This window comes from Cucumis melo, chromosome 2, assembly GCF_025177605.1.
Source record: "Cucumis melo cultivar AY chromosome 2, USDA_Cmelo_AY_1.0, whole genome shotgun sequence".
Classification (NCBI taxonomy): Eukaryota; Viridiplantae; Streptophyta; class Magnoliopsida; order Cucurbitales; family Cucurbitaceae; genus Cucumis; species Cucumis melo.
In genome coordinates this window covers 8042421-8065093 of record NC_066858.1, presented here as the reverse complement: position 1 = coordinate 8065093, position 22673 = coordinate 8042421, and the positions used below count along the sequence as shown (strand labels likewise).

Genomic DNA, 22673 nt, shown 5'->3' with positions numbered 1-22673 from the left:
TGTCATGAAAAACCACATTTCGTGATAGTTTGGAGAACTGTCATAAAATACTTTCCATGACTGCTGCATCAATGACTGTAAAAAACTGTCACGAAAGCTTTTAATGACAACATTTAACTGTCATCGTAGGCTATTTTTCTACTAGTGAACTAACAATATTTTTAACAAACAATAATTTTGTAAACATAATATGTAAAATTACAACATGTCAATAGGCATAAAAGATTATATACTCAAACTATGCATAATGTATACATGGAAGATTTCATGCAATGTTTACAAATACAAAACAGAAAAACAAACTAATATTATAGCCTACCTTTTGCAAATGATAAAAATGTAGAGACTTGTGCTAATAACGTGTTATAAAATAAAGAATAAATAAACAACACAAAAGATAAATAGAAAAGAGAGGAAGTAAAAAACAGATGAACTCAATTATGATGTGTCTTACAAAAACACCACACCTCTATTTATAGGACATATCATGGTATATTCTACATTATGATGTGTCTTACAAAAACACCACACCTCTATTTATAGGACATATCATGGTATATTCTACATTATGGAATTCAATGGGATGAGTGTTATAACATGGAATTAAAGGAGAGTTATATGAAAATTGGTAATCTATGTATAAGTTGTGGATGTCTAAATTATAATTACAATATTATTTTATTTTAAAATTTTTTAATATGTAAATTAATTTCTTTAATTTTAGATTTTAAATTGGGGTCTTTTAAAAAATATAACAAAACGACAAAATATTTACACTATATAGAACAATTCTAAAAACAAAAAAAACCCACAGGCCTACCATGGAAAATACCAAAAGTGTCTCGTCAACAATGCACGTAATATAATTAGTATATCATCGTTTAGATTTGGCTATTATTTGGTTTACGATCGTTTAGATTTGTTCATTTAGATTTGGATAGACAAATCTAAACGATTTATTTTTTCAATTAGATTTGGATAGCCAAATCTAAACGATTTATTTTTTTTAATTATATCGTTTAATTTAGTTACACGATCGTTTAGATTTGGTTACACAATCATTTAGATTTGGTCGTTTAGATTTGGCTACACGATCGTTAATTTTTTTTAAAATTTGATACACAATCGTTTAGATTTGGTTAAATGTTTTTTTTCTCAAGGTTCTTCTTTATACACGATCTTTTAGATTTTGTTATCCTAATCTAAACAACGTAAAAAAAAAAAAAAAAAAAGAGAAAAAGAAGAAAGACGATGCACGCAGCGAACGAAAAAAAAAAAAGAGAAAGAAGAAAGACGATAAAAAGAAATTAAATTTGGTTACCCAAATCTAAACGATGTAAAAAAAAGAGAGGAAAAGAAGAAAGACGATGCACGCAGCAAAAAAAAAGAAGACGATAGAAAGAAATCATATTTGGTTACTAAAATCTAAACGACGTAAAAAAGAAGAGGAAAAGAAGAAAGATGAAAAGAAATCGCAGCGAAGAAAAAGAAGAGTAAAGGAAGAAAGAGATAAAGAAATCGTAGAGAGGAGAAAAAGATAGAAGGCAAACCTAGAATATTTAAAAAATGGTTAACTTTGTGGGCTTTGTTACACAGGCCGTAAATATTTTAGTAGTTTGTTATATTTATGAAAATTTTTCTTTTAAATTTGAAATATTCATTTTTATATTTCGAATTTTTATTGCATTTAAAATTAGTTACAATGTTACAATATACAATTTTTAATTCAACCAACCTAAACAAACAAGTGAGCAATTAAATAAAACAATTGTAATTATTTTCAAGCAATAAAATTTAAGAACAAGTTAACTGCCAAAATTAAATAGTTAAGAGATAGAGAAATTAGCACCGAGAATTTTATAGTGGTTCGACACAACACGACCTACATCCACTTTTCAAGCTCCTCTTAGGTGTATGTCACTCAAATTTTGAACCGACTCTTTCCATGGATTAGAGATAATTGTTATACTGTTCTTTTTACGAGTTTAAAACAAACTCAAACTTTTCCACGAATCACGATCAAATCGTCACAAAAGACTCTTTTTAGGGATTAAGTTCTTCGTATCCGAGAATCAACAAATTCGACTCCGAATTGTTCTTATAGGCCAAAAAATTCTTGATAGATCAAATAAATAAAAAAAACGACTTCTTATCCTTTTTCAAAAAGGTCACTGATCTATGATGTTGTAGGAACTTAATTGCCTTTATGACTAAAGGAGGGGTTCTATTTCGAACAAATCAAAAAAGGAACTCTTAATTTTTATTCACTAAATATTTTAAATGAGGAACAGAAAAACTCTCCCAAATAATAAGATGAAGAGAAGAAAATTTAAAGCTTGGAGAGAGCAACAATTGATTTGAATTTTTGGAAAGGATTGAAAATATTATATAATTGTTGTTTCAAATGTATGTGTTAATTTGGAGAAAAATGTATCTTTAAATTAAGAGAGAATATGTTGAAATCTAAGGTCAATTTGGTCCCTTGGATTTTGTAAGAAAGAAAATTAAGGGTGCGTTTGGGGGAACTAGGGAAGGGTTAGTGTTATGATAAACCTAGTTTTATCATTACCCTTGTCTGGGGGAAGTATTTAGAAATGTAGTTTTAGGATAAGAGGTGTTTGGGGCAAGGGTTTTGTGGGAAGGGTTATGATAGTGTTATGAATAAGATGTGTTTAGAGGAAGGGTTATAAGGATTTTATGATAAGATGTGTTTGGGGGAAGGGTTAGGTGGGTAGGTTTATGTGAAATTTATGATAAAATTTATTTGGGGAAAGTGTTATGTGGGTTGGGTTATGAATATTTTTTTATGTAGTAATTTCTTTTTATGTAGTAATTTTTTTAAATGACATTGTAAATATAAGTAAGAAATTATTATTGCATATTTTTTTACGAAAGCGTCGAACTCGTCTTATTGGAAATAATTTTTTGTATGTGTACCATTATTAAATTAGTAAAGACAGTTGTCCAATCTACTGAATGTCTTCTATAGCGATGGTGGTGGCGTATGTGGAGTCCCCCTCATCGAGTTCGTCTATGTCGTTGCAACTGACCATTTCTTTGTTTATCAAATTATGGAGTAAGCAACATGCTAGGATTGTGTGACACTGCACTTGGAGTGGATAGTAGGACTTCCTACGAAGTATTGTCCAACGATCCTTAAGAACACCGAATGCGCACTCAATCACATTTATTGTCAAAGAGTGCTTCATGTTGAAGTATTCCTTTGCAATTGTTGGGGCATTTCCATCACCCCGACAATCTTACAAGTGGTAGCGTTGGTCTCTGTATGGAGCAAGGAATCCCTCAGCATTTGGATAACCCACATCGCATAGGTAATAATATCCTGTACCGAAAACTGGTACTCTATTGGTATTCCATATGTAACTTCCAAAATGGCAACGAAAATGAAAATTATAAATATCCTTTGGCACTTGCAGTCTGTTTTCTCGGCCAAGGGCGTCCTGGAGAATTCGTGAGTCTGCTGCGGATCCTTCCGAACCGGCAAGGACATATACGAAATCCTCTTTCATGTCGCAAACGTCGAGTACATTCGTAGCAATTTCTCCCTTCCGCGTTCTGAACGAAGGTCATTCTGCTGCAGGCACATTCACCTTTTTGTATGTCCCATCCAATGCCCCAAGGTAATTCTGCAGGTCCATAGAAAGTGGCTTCAATTACTGTGACGTTCTGATACTTGACAAACTTACCACATAAATTAGGCACACCTCGAAACACTTCTAACGTTGATCAGTGCAATTGTTTGATACCAGCACAGATTTCTTTATCAACTCGTCATGGAGTCATACTGCAGCTAAAAGGACGAGGTTAAAATGTCGTGAGATTGCCTCGCCTGATCATACAAATTCCCGTTGCATTACGCGATTCTTCACGTCATGCGCAAGGACGTGCAAGAACATCGCAATCATTTCCTTGACATCGACAATCTCTGTCAATGAAAGACCAACTACAGTCCTAAGAAGTGGCATAGAATTGCAAATGTGCGCCTGTCCATGCGGGTGCTTTTCCGACACATAAGATTAGACTCGTGTATCATCCAAAAGTACATAAGCTGCCTAATTCTATGCCTTGGATCGAACAATGTTTGTGGGAGATGCTTATTGTCGTTCATTAGTAGCTCTAACGTTAGGAGCATCTGACATTGGGAAAATGTGAATGTGGTTAGTACTCTAAAAAGTGTTTGTTGATCCATGTCAAATGACCTTAACTGTCGTATAAAATATGTGCCTAAGTATGATATTAGAATGGTCATTTACAATGGACATAAAATTTAGTATATGGAAATTAATAACAAGTATTCGAAGAGAAACAATGTGAAACCATGCAAACAGATGTTTGCATAATGTATCAAATAACTATTTCTTCTTTAGTACACATAAAGTGGTTCATATTTACGATAATTGAAAAAACCGTCCTTGAAAAGAAATACTTGTTTTTCGTTAAAAGTTATATTCAAAATTATATGAAAAGTTACAGTAAATTGATTTTCCAATTAAATTACATTAAAAAATAGGGGTTACATTTGTGAAAAAAGTTATACTATTATGTTTGATAATGAATTCAATATTTTCTTTGTAATTGAAATTACAATTAAATGAACCATGAATTTGAAAACTTCTTTTTACACATGTGACAATATGTTACTTTAGCTAGTCATGAAATAACTGAAAACTATTATAAAGACATTAACAAAAATTACACTAAAAACTTGTTTGAAACAAATTAAAGAAAAAAATTCGAGTTTAATTTGAAAACCTCAACATTCATTTGACATATTCTTTTCATGATATTAACTAATTATGAACAACTAACATGTGTACACTTTATGCAAATTTTTTTGTTACGAAATTGCAATTTTATTTTATTAACTTTGTAACTGCACTTGGACCCCTCATTTACATGTTTCAATTGATGGCTATAAGAACTGATTTAAATTTGTATTTATTATGGAAAGTAGGATTTTACGTTAATTAATTTTGAAAATACATTACTCCATTACTGTGTTATGCGTACCCTCATTCTCGTTATACTAATTTAATTTCCTATATAGTCGTTAATTGAATGATATGAAGATAGACGAACGTTGCAAAACATATATTCATTTTGCATATGTCAAAAACTACGTAAAGAAGATTTTTAAAGTAAACAATGCATACACCTTATAAACCAAACAATGTTTAACACAATGTTCATAATAAATTTATACAAAACCCAAAAAAATAAATAAATAAATGAAAGAAGTTTGTAACAATAGAAAAGAAATTTCAAACGTTACTTATGTGACGATAATATATGAAACTAAACAAAAGAAAGCCTACAAATGACCATTACAATAGTACCTCTTAGAAGAGTATACTCGTGAACGGCAACGTCCTGCATAAGATAAACAACCTTGTTAACATTTGTATATAAGACACGATATAGAAGGAAAAAAATGAAAGAATATTAGGTATAAATACCTTCTATGACGACAAGTACGACCCGAAATCAACATTGAATGAGTAAAGATATTAATAATCAACATGGAAAGCATAAGAAAATGATTTTTTTTTTTAAATTCGTAACCACAGAGTTTTGAAACCCATTCAACATAATGAATGGAATTTTATGGTTGTAAAAACATCAAAAGTAAATGAAAAAAATACAAAAAAGATAGACGAATAAACAAAACATGTGTAAATAGAAAATAACAAAGAAGTTATGGACAATGGTAATACATTAAAACCATGAAAGGATAGCAAAAAAAGATGACAGAAACATATAAGGTAAACATCAATACAATAGATGAACATAAGTACATACAAAACAGTTCGTAAGTGAGAAAGGAGGACAAAAGTTAATTGCAGAAGATAGAAACAGAGAGAATAATACAATAGAGGAAGGAATGAAGTAAAAAGGAAGGCAGATTAAAAGGAGAACGAGAAAAAAAAGTAACTTACGAAGGAGAAGATAGAAAAAGAGAGAAGAATGCAGTGATAGAGAAATGAAAATGATAAATGAAAAGAGGAAACATTGTGTATATATAGGGGAAGATGGGGAAAGTTAGGAGGGCTTTAATGAAGAGAAACCAAACAATAAAGAGGGAAGTAATACACTGCAAGCCTTCCATCAATAAAATCAAGAACTCAAAGATAGAGAATCTCTGCTACAACTGACTAAAAGCATGGAAAAGTCCAAGCAGTCAAAGGTTATATACTGGAAGCTATACCAAAAACATACAATTTGAATAGATGGAAGAGACAACACAATGTTGAACTACTGATTCTATGCAGCCACATATTTTTAACCCAAAATATCAGTGATGCAAGAAATTTGTGTAATGCACTTGAAATATATTTTGTAAATCCAAAATCAGGTAACAGAATTGATATGAAATTAAGGGTTGAGTGAATATAAGGAAACATAGAAGCCATTGCCAACATAAATTTATGAAAAAAACAAAGTAAACCAAGAAGACAAAATGGAAGGCCAAAATAAAGTACAAAACAGAATGGACAAAAAGGTCTACATACATATATGGAAATAAAAATTCAGACATCAACACAAACAGTGGGAAATCATGGAAATAATATAAGTAAATTATTATAACAGAGAACAGAATGCAAACAGATACATATATTCCAAAACGAAATCAGTTTGTATTCAAAGGAATGGGAACTTATCATCGACTAAAAATAATTGGATTCAAAAGAGTCCAATACCTCCCTATCAAGCTCGATCGACAAGCATTGGCAGACAATGGTGGTGAAGTGTCTATCTTATCAGTGAAGGAAATTACGAAATGGCAAGCGAAACGTTTAGCTACAACAATGGAACGTCGAGCTGCAAGGAGAAAATTAGAGGGCCGCCTTCAACAAAACGTGTTTGGAGGCAAAACCCTAGATTTGAAAAGGAAATTGTATTTGGAGCTAACATCGTTGAAGGGACGGCTTTAACAAACACGAGAAAACATTTGAGGACTGAGAGAGATGTAGATAGAGATTCGGCATCACGAAATGAGGGTTCATCAACAAAACGCAACGGACAAATGAAGGAATAAAATATATAGAAAATGCAGGTTAGGGTGTTACGAAAATCGATAGATGTGAGAAATAAATGGCGAACAGGGAATCAAGGAAAAAATGGGCAAATGAGGGTTTATGAAACACATTTGAGAACCGAAAAATGGTAATGGAGGAGATGAGGAAGACAACACAGAACGAAAGAAGGAGGAATCGAAGGGGAGAACCGAAAATGCAAATGGATGTGATGAAGGAGAGAACACAGAACGAAAGAATGAGAAATCGAAGAGGATGAAGACGGATTGAGCGTAGGGTTAACATAGGTTGAAGACGCAAATGGATGAGGAAAATCAGTGGATTAAGGGGTAAGTTTTAAGGGTAAAATCGGGATTAAGGAAACCCTACTAGGGTTTCCTTAATCTTGGGCCCAAACAGGGGTTAGGGTTGGGCTAACCTAAGTCCCCAGTACTAACCCTAACCCCAAACGAGCCATAAATATTTGAGATTTAACCCACTAACCCTTACATAAACAAAAATAATAACATGATGGTATATATCTTTATAAAATATATTTTTTTAAAACCCAACAAAAACAAGTTTACCATCTTAAAAAAAACTAGGCCTTAAACGCAAGCGTAAAATAATATTAAATTTATTTTCTTTTTAAAACCAATACAAAAATCAACCATGTGTTCCTCCTCTATTTTTCATTCACTAATTGAATTCAATTTGATGATATGGATGCCACGTCACTGCCTCAGATATGTTTACGTTAAGCTTATTTCGACTATAACTTCTTCGTTTGAGCTCTGATTTAGTTGATTCAAATTGTGTTGGAATTGTTGTTTTGAGTTCTACGTTATAGATTCATGGAAACACTCAAATTGTTAAAAAAAATTAATTTGAATTTGTTGTCATCAAAATATTGATTAAATAATAAATTAAATTAATTACTTTTAGATTAAAGACAAAAAAGGCAACAAATACATCTAAAATTGGTAAACTCAACATACAGCCCAAATTAAGTATGAAAAAGATATGTATAAAGAAAATAGGAGAATATCTCCTAATATATATGTCGTATATCTCAAGGGTGAGATGGAAGGCATTTCGAGATGAAAAGAAATTTGGAGAGAGAAAGAGGAGGGAAGAAGAGAAAGAAATTGGAGTTGGGAGAGAGAGTATGCAGAGGAAAGAGTTTCAATCTAGTGTATTCATTTATTATTATCGTTTGAAAATTCTAAAAGAGGGAATGAACATCAAACTTCAAAATTATCATAAATATTTAATGTCAATTGAGTTATACTCATTTTATCGATTAGTACATGTTCGTTATATAGAAAAAATGTCAATTGAGTTATGTTCGTTTTAGCAATTAGTGTATTCGTTCTACGAAAATAATATAATCTTTCTTTTTCGTAAATTATTATTGTTTAAAGAAAAGTTTGACACCTTATTAGTTATTAAGCTTTTAAAGAAAAATGTTGTCACCTTATTAATTACGTAAGAAATAAGAATTTGACATCAAAATATAGGTCGAGTACTACTATATATACATATATATATATATATTAGAAAGTCGTGAAAGATGAGAGATTGCTTGAATAAACATAGTTCAAGACTTCAAGTCATGTAATGTTTGTACTGTTGAGCTTAACGTTGATTCCGTGATCGGAGAGACGACGAATTTTCCATGGTGCAAAAGAATGGAAATGCAGGGCTTTTCTATTGGGCTTTGGCTTGGCCCAAGTGCAGACAAGTCCAACAACCATCACTTTCTTCGCAAACACAAAACAAAACGAGCTTTGAAGAGCGAGATTGGAGAGCTAGAAGAGAGAACAGTTTTCAGGATTCTGATTTCAATCGGATTTAGCTTCTAAAATCTCAATCTTAATCTGTTTTTTGAGGGAGCAATCATGGAAGATTCGTCCTCTCAATCCTTCTTCAGGAAGCACTGGGAAGGCTACAAGGAGTTTTGGTCCGAGAGATTCTCAATTCTCGACAACTATAGCCCCTACGTCCAGCGCCCGACCCCTCTTCCTTCATGGTCTTCCTCCGATGTCGAGGAATTTATTGCTTCTGACCCCGTTCATGGCCCCGTTGTAATTCATCCTTCACTTCTTTCCTCTTTTACTTCTTTTACTTCTTCTGTTGCCTGCTTCTGAGTTGATGTCACTCGGTGTTTCATATCATCTCGTTTGTTTTTTTGATCCATGCATGATGGGGTTTGAGGGTTTTGCTGTTTCTTGAATCCCACAATTAAATTTTCCTTTGAGGGTGAACATATCCAACTTGAGTTTATTCTTAGATTCGTATATCTGAAATTAAATGTGTTCATTAATATTTTTGTCTGGAGATTAGGTAATGGAGTTTTTTTTTTCCTTTGAGCTTGGGATAATCTGAAATTTCCTTGCCCAATGAGTGTTGGTACCCGATGGCTTGAGTTATAATATTGTATGACTCTTAGTAGGGAACTGGACTAAATATTTCCTTTTAGAATGCTTTTTATGGTCTGTTGCTGCCAATTTTACAAGTACATTTTTTAAAATGAAAAGTTGGATAGAAGGGACGATTTCGTTGATAAACGAAATAAAGGAGTAAAAACTCCAAGCACCTTATTGGTGAGTTACAAGAAAGAAGATCAATTGGAGATGAAAAAAGATCAGCTATGAAGTGCAAAACAGTGCTGATTTTTACGCCAAAAGAAAACCCTATTCTCAAAAGAAGAGAATACACCATTTCGTTCTCCCCAAAGATGCCACAAGAACATACGGATTTTGGCAACCAAAGAGTCTTCCTCAAACCACAAAATGGGTTCCCGCCCAAACAAAGCAAGGAGATCGTGCTTCCAAAAGTATGTACCAAAAACAAGATGACTAAGAGATTTAGCATTTGAATTGCACATAACACACCAAGAAGGTGTCAAACACATAATAAGGAGATCTTGCTTTCATTTTAGAAGTACCTAATAGTAGTCTTTTGAAACCGTTTCTATCATAACAAGTGAAATAATATTTTCCTTTTGAACTTTTATTTATAATCATGAGTGTCCAGGCCAGTTTACGCAAATCCCGACTAATTTCATGGGACAACTCGCTTGACCCTACAACATTTTGGGTCTCAAAAAAACTTATAGGAAATTAATTCTTAAGTAGGTCACCGCCATGAGTTTTATGGTAAATAGTTAGATCATGGATTCATTATATGATCTTCCTTGCCTTCTTAAGTTCACTACTTGGCCGGGGTGCTTGCTCTATTCTTTTTCTGTTTAGTTTATTCCTACACATTCTTCTGTATGAAATTTTGATAACTACTTAAGTAGCATATCACCTTAAAGACAGGCGGGTTAAGCATGGTTGTCATTTTGTTTCACATTTTTCCAACGTAGCGGGAAGGCAAAGGCAGATTCCTCAAATTTCTGTTAGTAAGAGTTCATGTACATGCTTCTAGATTCCTCATTCATTGGCTGCTTATTGTTCCTTTTCAGTTAAAGACTGCCAGAGAGGCTGTAAACTTTGGTCTCACAGGAAGTGTTATTGGAGCTGTATCGACTGCAGGTGTTGCATGGAAATACTCAAAAAGTTTACATGGTATTCAACTCCCTTGTCTTTCCATTTGACTGCCAACTTCATATCTGTAAAAGGCATACCAGTAGCGTTCAAAATATCCTCTTACTTTACTACTGCTAACATTAACAATTGTTTCTCTTTTTGAATTTTTAAGTATAACGTGGTTCAACCATATCTGCAATCATATCTCTTCAAGTTACATTCCTTTTCTTGTTTCCATCTCTATGCAAGTTCCAATGTCCTTTTCAAACCAATACAGCACATTTTTATTTTCATTCGCTAAAAGTAAAACTTGGGTGGTACTATACTGTACTTACCACTCAAATAGGTCACAAGTTTGGTTGACATGAACGTATACAGTATACTTGCTTAAAGCAATTTGTGATTTATTTAATAGGGTGATTGATAGAACACCAAGTAGTGTGTTCTATTTGTTCATTAATCAACCAAACTTTTACAGAATAACAGTAATCAAACAAGTCTTGAAAACACAGAACAACTTAAGAACAAGTACAGAATTCAACCAATTCAAAATGAAACATCAAACAGAAAGTTACTTTCACGTAAATGGAAACAACTTCTAAACACTATGGTAACTGACACTCTCTGTAATTCCTAGACTCCAGGAAACTACAGCCCTCTACTTCCAGAAACTGATTAACCACCCCCATCTTCCCTTCCTGCTTTCCCTTTTAACTCCATCCCATGTAACTAACCGTGGTTCCCACCAAGGTGGTTTCCACTTCCTCCTCCATTTCCCTTTCTCTTTTGCACGTGTAACTTCTCCCTTTTTCTTCCTACTATATTGTAAAATAATTGGTGGTCTATCAGTGATATATTGATTAGTCTCAAGTTGGAAACGTGCAATGTCCTGTTGTAGAATACTGACATCCTTAAGGCTCCAATTCTTGTTTTAAGAGCTGGCTTTGTTTGTCAAGATCTTAAGAATCTTTTATGTTTAAATCTGCTGCGTCCAAGCAAACAAACTAGCTTGGTTCAATGTTTATTATGAGCATTGTGTTCTATATCATACCAAAGCCACATGATTCATCATACCAAAACCAGAAGATTCCGATGATGGTTCCAATGTTAGTGTCAGCAGTGAAGAGTTAGAGCAACATAGCATTCATACAGTAGAAGAAGAACAATACAGTGATTTATTGGGGGAAGCGTATAAATCAATCCTCCTTCAGCACGAGCAACTTCCACCCTCCCGAATCCCTTCTAAGTTCAGTTCTCTCGTCAATAAATGTGGTCTACAACTGCAGATAATCTCCTCCCCTTGACCATGAAGATTTTAACCTGGAATACAATGATAAATCTGAAGCAACAGCACTGAAGCACTTCTTACAATCTATTCATCTGGACATAGTTCTAATCCAAGAAACAAAGAAGTCGGACATTGACCACCAATTCATCAAATCAATTTGGAGTTCAAATGGAATCGGCTGGATGTTTGTAGAGGCTTTTGGAAGATTGGGTGGCATGCTTACAATGTGGGACGAAAGCAAGGTTGCTCAATTGAATTCCTCAAGGCGGGTATTCTCTTTCAGTAAAATTCAAGACTCAATGCAACAATGTCTGTTGGATGACAAATATATATAGAGCAACTAATTACAGAGAAAGGAAATTCTTTTGGCCAGAACTGATTTCTCTATTACATTACTGTTTGGAACCATGGTGCTTAGGAGAAGACTTCAATATAACCAGATGGGCCTATGAAAGATCACCATTGGGTAGGACAACAAAAGGAATGAAAAAGTTTGACAATTTCTTCAAGGAAGCTGCCTTACAGGACATACCCTTATCAAATGGACTGTTCACTTGGTCTAGAGAAGAAATTTCCAATTCACATTTTCTAATTGATCGTTTCCTTGTTACCAAGGACTGGGACGACTTATTTCCAATTCCACTGTCAATTGAAAAGCAAAAATTCTCTCAGACCGTTTTCCACTGCTAATGGAAACATGTTCGATAAGCTGGGCCCTAGTCCTTTTCGTTTCTGTAACAGCTGGTTGTTTCCAATTGCTCAAGAGAAATTTGTAAAGCGCTAGAGGAAGATCAATCAAATGGTTGCGCAGGATTTGTCTTAAATCTCAAACTTCGAAAAGTCAAGGGAAAAGTAAAAGCATGGCCCGCCGACTATGAAAAAGAAAGACAAGGGAAAGAGAATGATCTTATTCCGGAGTTGGAATTCTTCGATTCAAAGGCTGAACAGAGCACACTCTCTTCAACGGAGTAAGATATTTGTTTTGCAGTCAAATGAGGTTTAATAATATTGCATTACTTGGAAGAAAGAAATCTGATTCAGAAAAGCAAATTGAATTGGTTGAGGTTGGGCGATGAGAATACATCCTTTTTCTATCGTTTTCTTGCAGCAAAAAAGACGAAATTGTTTACTGAAATACTCTCTTTAGACGAAGTACCAATAACCTCATTTAGAGCCATTGAAGGTGAAATTCTGCATTATTTTGAACCCCTCTATAAAAAAGCTCACAGGCCCTAGAATCTTCCTCTCCAATCTATTTTGGAAACAGGTTGGTGCATCTCAAAATTCCTTCTCAATGGCATCATTCAATGCGGAAGAAATCCTACTAGCCATAAAAGCTCTTGGGAAAAATAAGGCACCAGATCCCGACAGTTTCACAGTGGAACTCTTCCTAGAATATTAGAATTTGTTCAAAGAGGTCTTCCAAAAATGTTCCACAAATTTGTGAAAATGGAAGGCTGAATGCTTGCATCAAGGAAAACTTTGTCTTATTCAAAAAAAAAAAAAAAAAAAAAGAAGAATCCCTCTTTGTCAAAGATTTTTGGCCCATTAGTCTCACCACATCTTCCTACAAAAGCATTACCAAAATCTTGGCAGAAAGAATGGAGAAAGTCATGCCCTCAATAATAGCCAATATTCAAAATAGCCAATATTCAAAGTGCTTTCATAAGAGATGCCAAATTTTGGATCCAATCCTTATAGCAAACGAGGCAGTGGAGGACTACCGAGTAAGGAAGAAAAAAGGTTGGATTCTCAAAATTAACCTCGAAAAGGCATTTGACCGAGTAAAATCTATTTTTCTAGACAGCATCGTCAAGCATATGGGTTTTCATCCAAAATGGATGGAGTGGATAAATGTATCTATCCAACACCTAAAATTCTTGATCTTGATTAATGGTCGACCATGAGGCTACATCTTAGCATCAAAAGATATACGTCAATGGGATCCACTATCCCCCCTTCATATTTCTTCTAATCAGTGAGGTTCTCAGCCTATTAATCTCACAGGCACATCAGAATGGTTTATTCGAAGGCTTTATGGTTGGGACAGACAAAATCCATCTCTCCATCTGATAAGCGCATAAAATGTGCTTAATTTTACTTCTTATTTAGGGCTGATTTTATTGGATTTAATGTGTTTTATAGTGTTTCTTAGCAAATTATGGCTAATTTATCATTTCGGATAAAAATAGACGAAAGCGGGCAAACCCAAGTCAATTTAGAACAAAAATGAAGGATATATGCGAGATTACAAAATTTTCCCTAGAAGAAGGGCTGCGTCGCATCACTACCTATAGAGTAGCAACGAGGCCCACAAGGAGATGATGCGTCGAGTGGTCCCATGCGTGTGATGAGTAGGCATCGAAAGTAGACAGCGTCACAACGTTGTGCAACAGACACCACATAGTGCACTCGGCAAACGACTAGTGCGGTTGGTGAAGATGCCCTACAGCGTCATAATGTGCCTATAGCGTTGCAAGGATATCTCCCTATCCAACATGTATAAATAGGGCTTCAATTTGTCATTTTAAGCTTCCCATTTGATTCCAAAACATCCCAATCATGGGAATCTCTCCTCCATACTTTCTTTCTTTTGTGCTACTTATAGTGTTGTGAGTTAAGGGATTTATTTTGGAGGCCATTTGAGTTCCGGAGGCATAAATCAAGGCATTCTAGGAGGTTTTCAATGAGAATGAAGTATTCAAGATTTGTTCTTTTTTGGTTCCTTCTATTCTTTTCACTATTATGCTTGATATTTCTTATGAGAATATGTCTTTCAAAGCAGCTAATTTTTCTAGTTTTAGGGTGTTTGATTTATTTTCATATGGATTTAAGATTGTAATTTGTGCTTTCATGGATATTGTTGAATTTTATGTTTTTTAATGTTATTATGCTTATCTCATATTAAATTGTCATCAATATATTTTAGGTTGAATGTTGATATCAAGAGATAATATGTTTGCCTGGACTTGTAACGTTAAATCGTTATTGAACCTTTCATGAAAATAGCTAGGTCGATAATGAAAGTTGTTGACGACAATACTGCCTTGCTCTTAATTTGGTATCAAAAAATTAGTTATCAATCAAGTTGCATGAGAATGGGTTGTTTCTTAGAGAAAATAATCTTGATTTAAGTTTCTAGACTTATGCATAATGTTCATAAAAGATTCCATGGTTGCATAAATTACAACTTAATGAAGTATTTAAAAAAATCAGTAGGGAACATTCCATATCTTGAATTTTCATTTTTATTATTGTCTTCTTTATTCAACTCAATTGAAACAAATCTAACCTCATTTTCCATTGCCTTCGATAAAATTAATTCAATTTTAGAATAGCCAAGTTAAAACCTAATTTTGATCCTTGAGGGATACTCGGCCTTCTAAGCAGTTTTATTACAACTTGACCACGTACACTTGCGTGACCCACATCAGCATCTTTCAATTTTCCAATGAAACCGCTTCTGTTTAGTAAATACAACGAGACATCTTTGAACAATCTTATTGATACAGTTGGTTTCCTTGAATGGTGTTCCAGTCAGAAAGTAAGTTGGGAAAAATCAGCTCTGTGAGCAGTCAACATCGATGCTTCCACTATCCAATCAACAGTTGATCGTATGGGTTGTACGACTGGTTCCATTCCATTCTGCATTCGCTTGCTTGGACTACCTCTAGGAGGTTATCCAGCAAAGCTAACCTTCTGGCAGCCTGTCATTGATAAAATTCATCTGAAACCGATCATTGGAATATGTATGATCTGTCTAGAGGTGGCTGCCTAATACTTTGCAATTTGGTTCTTGCTAACCTTCCAACCTATTATTTCTATTATTTATCTGTCTTCCAAATGTCGAGGTCAGCCAATTCTGTTCATTTTTTTCTGGGAAGGACAAAAGGGCAGCCAGCTGAACCACCTTGTGAAATGGAGCACCGCGTCAAAAGCTTTATCTGATGGGGGTCTTGGCTTGGACTGAAAAACGGGAACTTAGCCTTGTTGTTCAAGTGGAATTGGCGTGTTTTAAGGAACTGGAGGCGTTTTGCTGCAAGATCATCAAAAGTATACATGGCAGTGCCACTGATGAATTTCACTGGCCTCTGGGAAGTTTGGGCTTAGTTTATGCAGCCCATGGATTAGTATCTAAAAAGTATGGTCAAAATTTAATCATTTTGCAACCTTTAAATAGGGTGATGGAAGAAGAATTGCATTCTGGGAAGCTCCTTGGTGCTTGGAACAGCTACTAAAGCAGATTTTTCCTAATCTGACCATATTACCAACAAAGAAGGCAATGTATTCTCTCATTGGGACCCTGCAACTTCATCCTGGAATCTTTCTTTTTGACATGCTATAAGAATGAAGAAATTGCAGATTTCCGAGCACTTCTATCTAGCATCCATGGTAAAACTCGATCGTTTCTAACTGAGGCAAAACGATCTAACCAGTCATATGGAATCAAAACGATCGTTTCTAACTGCCTTGCATCCTCTCGAAAAGAACATCTATTGAGCAATATGGAAATCAAAAAGTCCCAAAAGAGCGAACGTTCTAATTTGGGTCATGCTTTTTGGATCCCTTAATTGCTCGGTCACTCTTCAATCAAAACTCCGAGGCCATGTCATTCCCCCTCCATTTTTCCATTTTGTAAAGCTTCTGGAGAGGATCTACAACTTCTTTTCTTTGAATGCTCATTCTCTGGTAAGTGTTGGTGGAAACTATTTTCCCTTTTTCACTTGCAATTGGTCTTTGGACAATCCTTCAAGGACAATGTGCTTCAAGTTCTCAGCAGTCCACATTTACCTCCAAAAGCACAAACGCTATAGTTTAATGTGGTTTAAGCCTTTCCTTCAAAAGCACAAACATCATAGTATAATGCAGTTGAAGCCTTTCTCTTAGAACTCTCGTTCGAATGAAATCAAGGAGTTTTTCATGACAAATTCTATGACTGGTTAGATCGTTTTGCCTCAGCTCGCCTTCTTGCTTCGTCTTGGTGCTCCGTATCTAAACTGTTTGGTGATTGCTTAATTTAAGACATTTGCCTCAATTGGACTGTGTTCATAACCTCTATCTAATTTCACTAGGTTCTTGTATTTTATGTTCCGATATTATGTTGGTAGGCCTCTTTTTGATATTCACCAGGTGTATTTTTCTTTTTCCTTTGAATCCCATTGTATGTACCATCTGAGTTCATGCCTCAGATTTTCATCAATACAATCTGTTTCCTTTTCAAAATAAATAAATAAAAATAAAGAAAGAAAAAGAAAAAGAGCGTTGTGTTCTATGTTTAAAGGTGCATAAAATGCTAGTTAACAACTGGTGTGCTTACCCTGTAGCTGTGTTTTGACAGGTGCTGGGTTGTCGTTCCTTGCGGGAGGTGCATTCGGTTGGACTTTTGGCCAAGAGATAGCAAATCATTGGTATCAACTCTACAGGCTGGACACAATGGCTGCACAAGTTAAGTTTATGGAGTGGTGGAGAAACAAGAGTGAGGGAAGTTCTTAAGACTCTGATTTGCAGTTGAAGCAGCGGAGCGCACACACTGCAGCTGCATCTAAAATAAAAATGTAAGTGCAACCTTGTTGAAATACAATGGTCGATTGGTTTGTGTTGTGATGAACTCTTCTTCCAACCTTTCAAGTTTAGAAAAGTACTGTCTCCTTTTTTATCTTCTGGAAATGACTCATTCATTTGCAAGCTCGTTAGAGAATGTACCCATCTTTACCAAATAACCCCAATTTTGGGTGGCTGTTAGGGTCTAAAGCATGTCCAAAATGGATACACATAGTTTTGTTGAAAGAATATTGGCTAAATTATATATAAATTGGATAACCTTGAAATGTGCTTAGGATAAAAAATAACTGCAAGGTTGCAATAATATGCTTGACCTTTTAAAAATGTTTTGAAACTATCCTTAGAGTAGAAGTTTGATTGAAAGAAACTGAAATTTGGAATGGTGTGGCAGAGATCTAGGATGAAAGTTGAGGCACTATTTCAGATCATTTTGACACAGTATCATATTTCAATTTTTGCTAAATATTCCAATGGCTGTCCATCCCAAGGTAGGATAAGTTTTGAAATGTTTTATGTAAAGTCAAATGTATTGTTGTAATTTTGAAATAATAGGGTTATTTTTTGAAAAAAATGACAGTTTGGACATGTTTTTATAATTTATCAAATTCTATACCCTCTTTCCACATATATATATAACCAACCAGTTTAGTTATGTGGGTTCGGACTCTATTGGGTTGATGAAGATAGAGGGAAGAAACTAAGGATCAAAATTCGAAAGAGAGGAGGAAATTAAAGAAAGAGATGTGACTCGATTTCTTTGTTGTAATAACTCTTGCAAGGTGAGAAGGTGACGAGATGGAGACAAACATAACACAGTGACGTTCTAAAGTTTCTTAAAGGTATATTAAAAACTTTGTGTTGGATTCACTTCAATTTTGGTTCGTTGTTGATAAAAAAAAAAAATCAAACCAAATTGATTTTAATCACTATAACGTTTATATTTCAAAGAGCATAAATCCTCCATCACCATCAAATAAAGAAAAAATAAAAAAATAAAAGAGTTCCAAAGCTATAGATACATGTAAAGACCTTACGTGTTGGACTACAATTAGTTCTGAATGAGAGATTAGTAGGAATAGCATTCCAAATATTCTTTTGACTATCACTCACAATTGTAAGAGGTTGGAGAATGCATTACTCACTTTTTAATATAAAGTATTCTCATTGTATTATGAGGCACATGAACTTTATTGTGTTCAAAGGCATCATTTGTCATCCATTTGGTTGAAACATCACTTACCAATGGTGGACTCTCTTTTTAACGTTGATATACATTGTTTACCTTAAATTGTTTTTCCTGCTTTGCTTTCACATTTTCAATTTATATATATAGAGAGATCAGTTATTAGATCATATTATCGGTGTACATACATTTGCGAATATGATAATCATGCAAAAAAGAATTAATAGATACAATACGATGAAAAAAATATGACAAATATAGTAAAGTTTATATCTAATTTTGGAGTCTATCAATGATAGAATTTATCGATTATATCACTAATATAAGTCGTGATAGATTTTGCTATACTTACAATTCCTTATATATTGTTATATATTTAATAATTATTATTAAAAGCACTACTTATTACAACTACTTTGATGCTATATATATGTGTGTGCGTGTGTGATGAGATTAAAATAATGGAAAAGATAGAATATCAATATTTGAAGACTTAGCTTTAGTGACAACCGTACCATCAATGAAAATATACAATTGATCTTTGAAGTGATGTTGCAAAGTAAAAAGAATATTTGTTAAGAGACTAAACTTAATATTAGTGTGGTTTGTTGAAATGATTTTAACAATGAAGTCAAGTATATCATATGCGGATAAAATTTCACGTAATTTTCTATATTGCACAAAACCAAATTTGCCTAAGTTGATACTAATAGGAGATAATTTGAGTATTATATGGTAGAAACTTTTTAATGGGTGAAAGACCAATAGTAAAACCGTGAGAAGTAGAGATAAGATAAGACCGTGAAATCAAGAATTACGAGTGATGATAGATATGTGGTGTGCTGAAAAAAACCAAGTAAAAGATTAGTTTGTACAGTAGTATTTACTCTAAAATAGGGATGAGTAGTAGCATTGCAAGGTGATAATGAACTGAGTGATTTGTGAGGAACAAAAACACAAAAATCATTGAGTATGCATACGCCTTGATGTGATTTCTAATGCCAAACTAAATTGAGTTGATATGGATTGTGTCTATTAGTTTGTGACATTGTAAAAGTATTAGTTCAATGATGTAAAATGTTTATAATTTTATTCTACTTTTTAATTTGTAAAAAGAGAAAGTCAAACAAAGATTAAAATAAAAAAAATAAAAAAAATAAAAAAAGAAGAAAAACTAAGGAGCTATTTGGATGTAGTGTTAATACTGTGGGGTTAGGTTAGGTTAAACCTAACCCCTGTTTGGACGTAGGGTTATGGAAACCCTACTTTTAGGGTTTTCATAAACCCAATTTTGCCCCTCCAATCCTTCCGCTCTCTTTGGTAGTCTGCCGAAAAGTCTCCTTCACCAATTCTTCTTCAACCCGTCTTCATCCATCCCTTCAACCTATGTTGGCTTTTCAATTTTCCTTCCATCACAAATCCCTTCTTTCTTTTGCTTTCTTCTTGTTTCTTCTTCTTCTTCTCCCTCTTTCCCTTCGATTCCAAGTTGAAATGCCTTTTTCTAGCGTCGGCCAAGTTCAACCCCCTTCAATTTCTGACATATTTCTTCTTCTTCTTCTTCTTCTTCTTCTCCCTGTTTCCCTCTTTCCCTTTCGATCAAATTGTTTCCGTCTCTACATCTCTCTTCACCATCTCTCTCACTTTTCGAAACGAGAAACAAATTTGTTGAAAGCTTGGCTGAAAGGTCTTGCCTCCAAAACGTTTCGGTTTAGGGTTTTTGAGTTTCGTTGATCGGTGGGGACTATTTCTTGCCTGTAAAATCCTCAATCACATGTTCAATTGGTGTTGTCCGTGGACATGCACGTTTAGGTTTAGCCCATTTGAAGTTTCCTTGCCGCTCCACTTGTTGATTTGTCACTGGGTGTTCCCCTTCACTGATTTCGGACTGATGCTACATGTCACATTGTTTTTTTTTTTTTGTGAAAATCGATGAGGTTGAAGCATGGTAGGGAGGTAACTTCAATCTTTTGTTTTTTTTTTGAAAGTCGGTGATGAGTATGTTACAGAATAGATTGATTTCTGAATTTGTTTCCTCATAGTTGATATTGTTTGCATTTTTTCTTTCATTACGTACAAGTTTGGCAGCGAAGATTTTGTTCCTTTCGGTTCATTCAAAAACATTTTTCTGTATGTTGGTAGTTCAGTCTTTTTGTTCCACTATCTTCAATTGTGTGCAATGGTTGTTATTAAATATATTTTCCTTCAATTGTTCTTGTTTCGGCTCTATGAGGATTATAACTCCATTGTTATTTCCCTTGTCTATTATTATGTACTTTCTTCATTGTTTTGTTTATTTATGTACTGACTACTTTTTAGGGGATAAATATTGGCCGCCTAAACCCTTTCCTTGCAGATTGTTTAGTCCCTTCAATATTTTTGACAACCTACCCTTCCTATGCTAAATAAGGTAGCTTGCAATGGTTAGGGTTTAACCACACATGTGACTTTTCTATGCTTTCACATTGTCATTTGCAGAGATTCCCTGATTTCTTTTGGTGTGTGGTCATTAAAGGCATCATAACTATGAACATTCCACCCTTATATATTCACATTTCCTCTTTTATTTTAGCACTTGCATTTTCGGACTTCTATTGCTCCCTTATTCTGTCTTTTGCTACTTTCTCTTTGGTATGTAATTTTTTTGTTTCCATATTTTCATCATTGTCCATCCGTTTGTGGCCTATCATGTATGACTTTTCCATGTATTTTCTTTCTTCATGTATTTTTTATGCAGAACGTCTGCAGACATCCCACCCTTCTAAGAGGTACTACGGATTAGCCGTTTCTAGATTCAATGTTCGGTTTGTAGTGCGTTTGTTTCATTTTTTTATTAGAAATGTGTAATCTAATTTTATTTGTAGGGGACAAACTTTCGGTTTTGTAATTTTTGAATTTTTGGTTTTCTATGAACATTTCACCTATTGAACAACTTTTGTATTATTATTTTTTATTCTATGCTTCCAAACTTTGAAATTATTGTTTTTTGTTACATGCACGGGCCTTAGATTTTCTTTCGAAAATTACCATCCCAATCTAAAGAATTTTACTAGTACAACTCACATTAATGTAACAAAGTATTTGAATATAAATTTTTTTCTCACTATTCTCTAATACCTTTTCATACCAATCATAGACGTCTACGTGACTTTGGTTAATTAAAACGCAATAAAAATTAGAACTTCGCATGAAAATTGGTTTTCCACTTTTGAAAAGTTAAAAATTGGTATGCCGCTTTTAAATGATGCCCTTAAGTGTTTAAAAAATTAAATTACTTCCAATTTCACCACATTCTAAAAAGTTTTTTAACTCATCGTTCTAAGTTGTGAACAAAATTGAACTTCGACGATTAGAAACATACTATAGTTGTAATTGTATCAAATTCTTTGGTTTACAAACTTTTCCATTATGACACATACTTGTAAAACTATAATAACATTTTTTGAAATGGCACCACTAATTTATTTTAAAACACTTTTTAGTGTAACTTTTCATCATATGTTAAAAAAATAAAGTAAATTGTTTTCGTTTGTTTGTACAAGTTTTCATTTCCAGAATGACTCACTAAAAGTAATTATTTTGCACAAGTTAAAAAAGATGTTTATTCACATTCCATTTTATCACACATGTTACCAATTGTCGTATTACACTTTTAAAAACTTCTCTTCGTTTTTTCATTGTTTCTTTCAAACATCACATGTAATACAAGTATTCATTGGTTTAAAATTTTATTTTCTTAAATAGTTGTAAGTAGCTTCCATATACGAACTTTATGCTGACTAGGAAATTATTTACCATGTATATGGACATCGTAATAACACACGTACGTAATCATTTTTAGGAAATTTTGGTACTTTCAAATGGATCCACAAATCCTTGTTGTAGTCCTAATTGTGTTCATAGTTTTTCAACGTTCCTCCTAACGTTGGAGCCACTCATAAACGACAATAAACGGCTTCCATATACACCGTACGATACTAGGCATAGAATTAGGCAATTTGAATACTTTCGCATGATACACGAGTCCGATCTAGTGTGTCGACAAAGCACGTGCATGGACAAGCGAACATTTG

At 33.9% G+C, this 22673-nt stretch overlaps 1 protein-coding gene across 1 annotated transcript; it reads left to right on the top strand.

Moving 5' to 3' along the window:
* The first annotated feature begins 8766 nt into the window (after positions 1-8766).
* On the top strand, positions 8767-17514 carry LOC103491959 (succinate dehydrogenase subunit 6, mitochondrial). Its single transcript, XM_008452092.3, has 3 exons — positions 8767-9121; positions 10507-10609; positions 17197-17514. The coding sequence occupies exons 1-3, from the start codon at positions 8936-8938 to the stop codon at positions 17349-17351; spliced, it is 444 nt and encodes a 147-aa protein (XP_008450314.1). The 5' UTR covers positions 8767-8935; the 3' UTR covers positions 17352-17514.
* The last annotated feature ends 5159 nt before the right edge of the window (positions 17515-22673 follow it).

Bases quoted from the DNA above. Each gene is read 5' to 3' on its own strand.
- LOC103491959 (XM_008452092.3), top strand. From the start codon at position 8,936: ATGGAAGATTCGTCCTCTCAATCCTTCTTCAGGAAGCACTGGGAAGGC. The intron at 9,122-10,506 runs GTAATTCATCCT...GTTCCTTTTCAG, and splicing joins ACCCCGTTCATGGCCCCGTT to TTAAAGACTGCCAGAGAGGC. The intron at 10,610-17,196 runs GTATTCAACTCC...GTGTTTTGACAG, and splicing joins ATACTCAAAAAGTTTACATG to GTGCTGGGTTGTCGTTCCTT.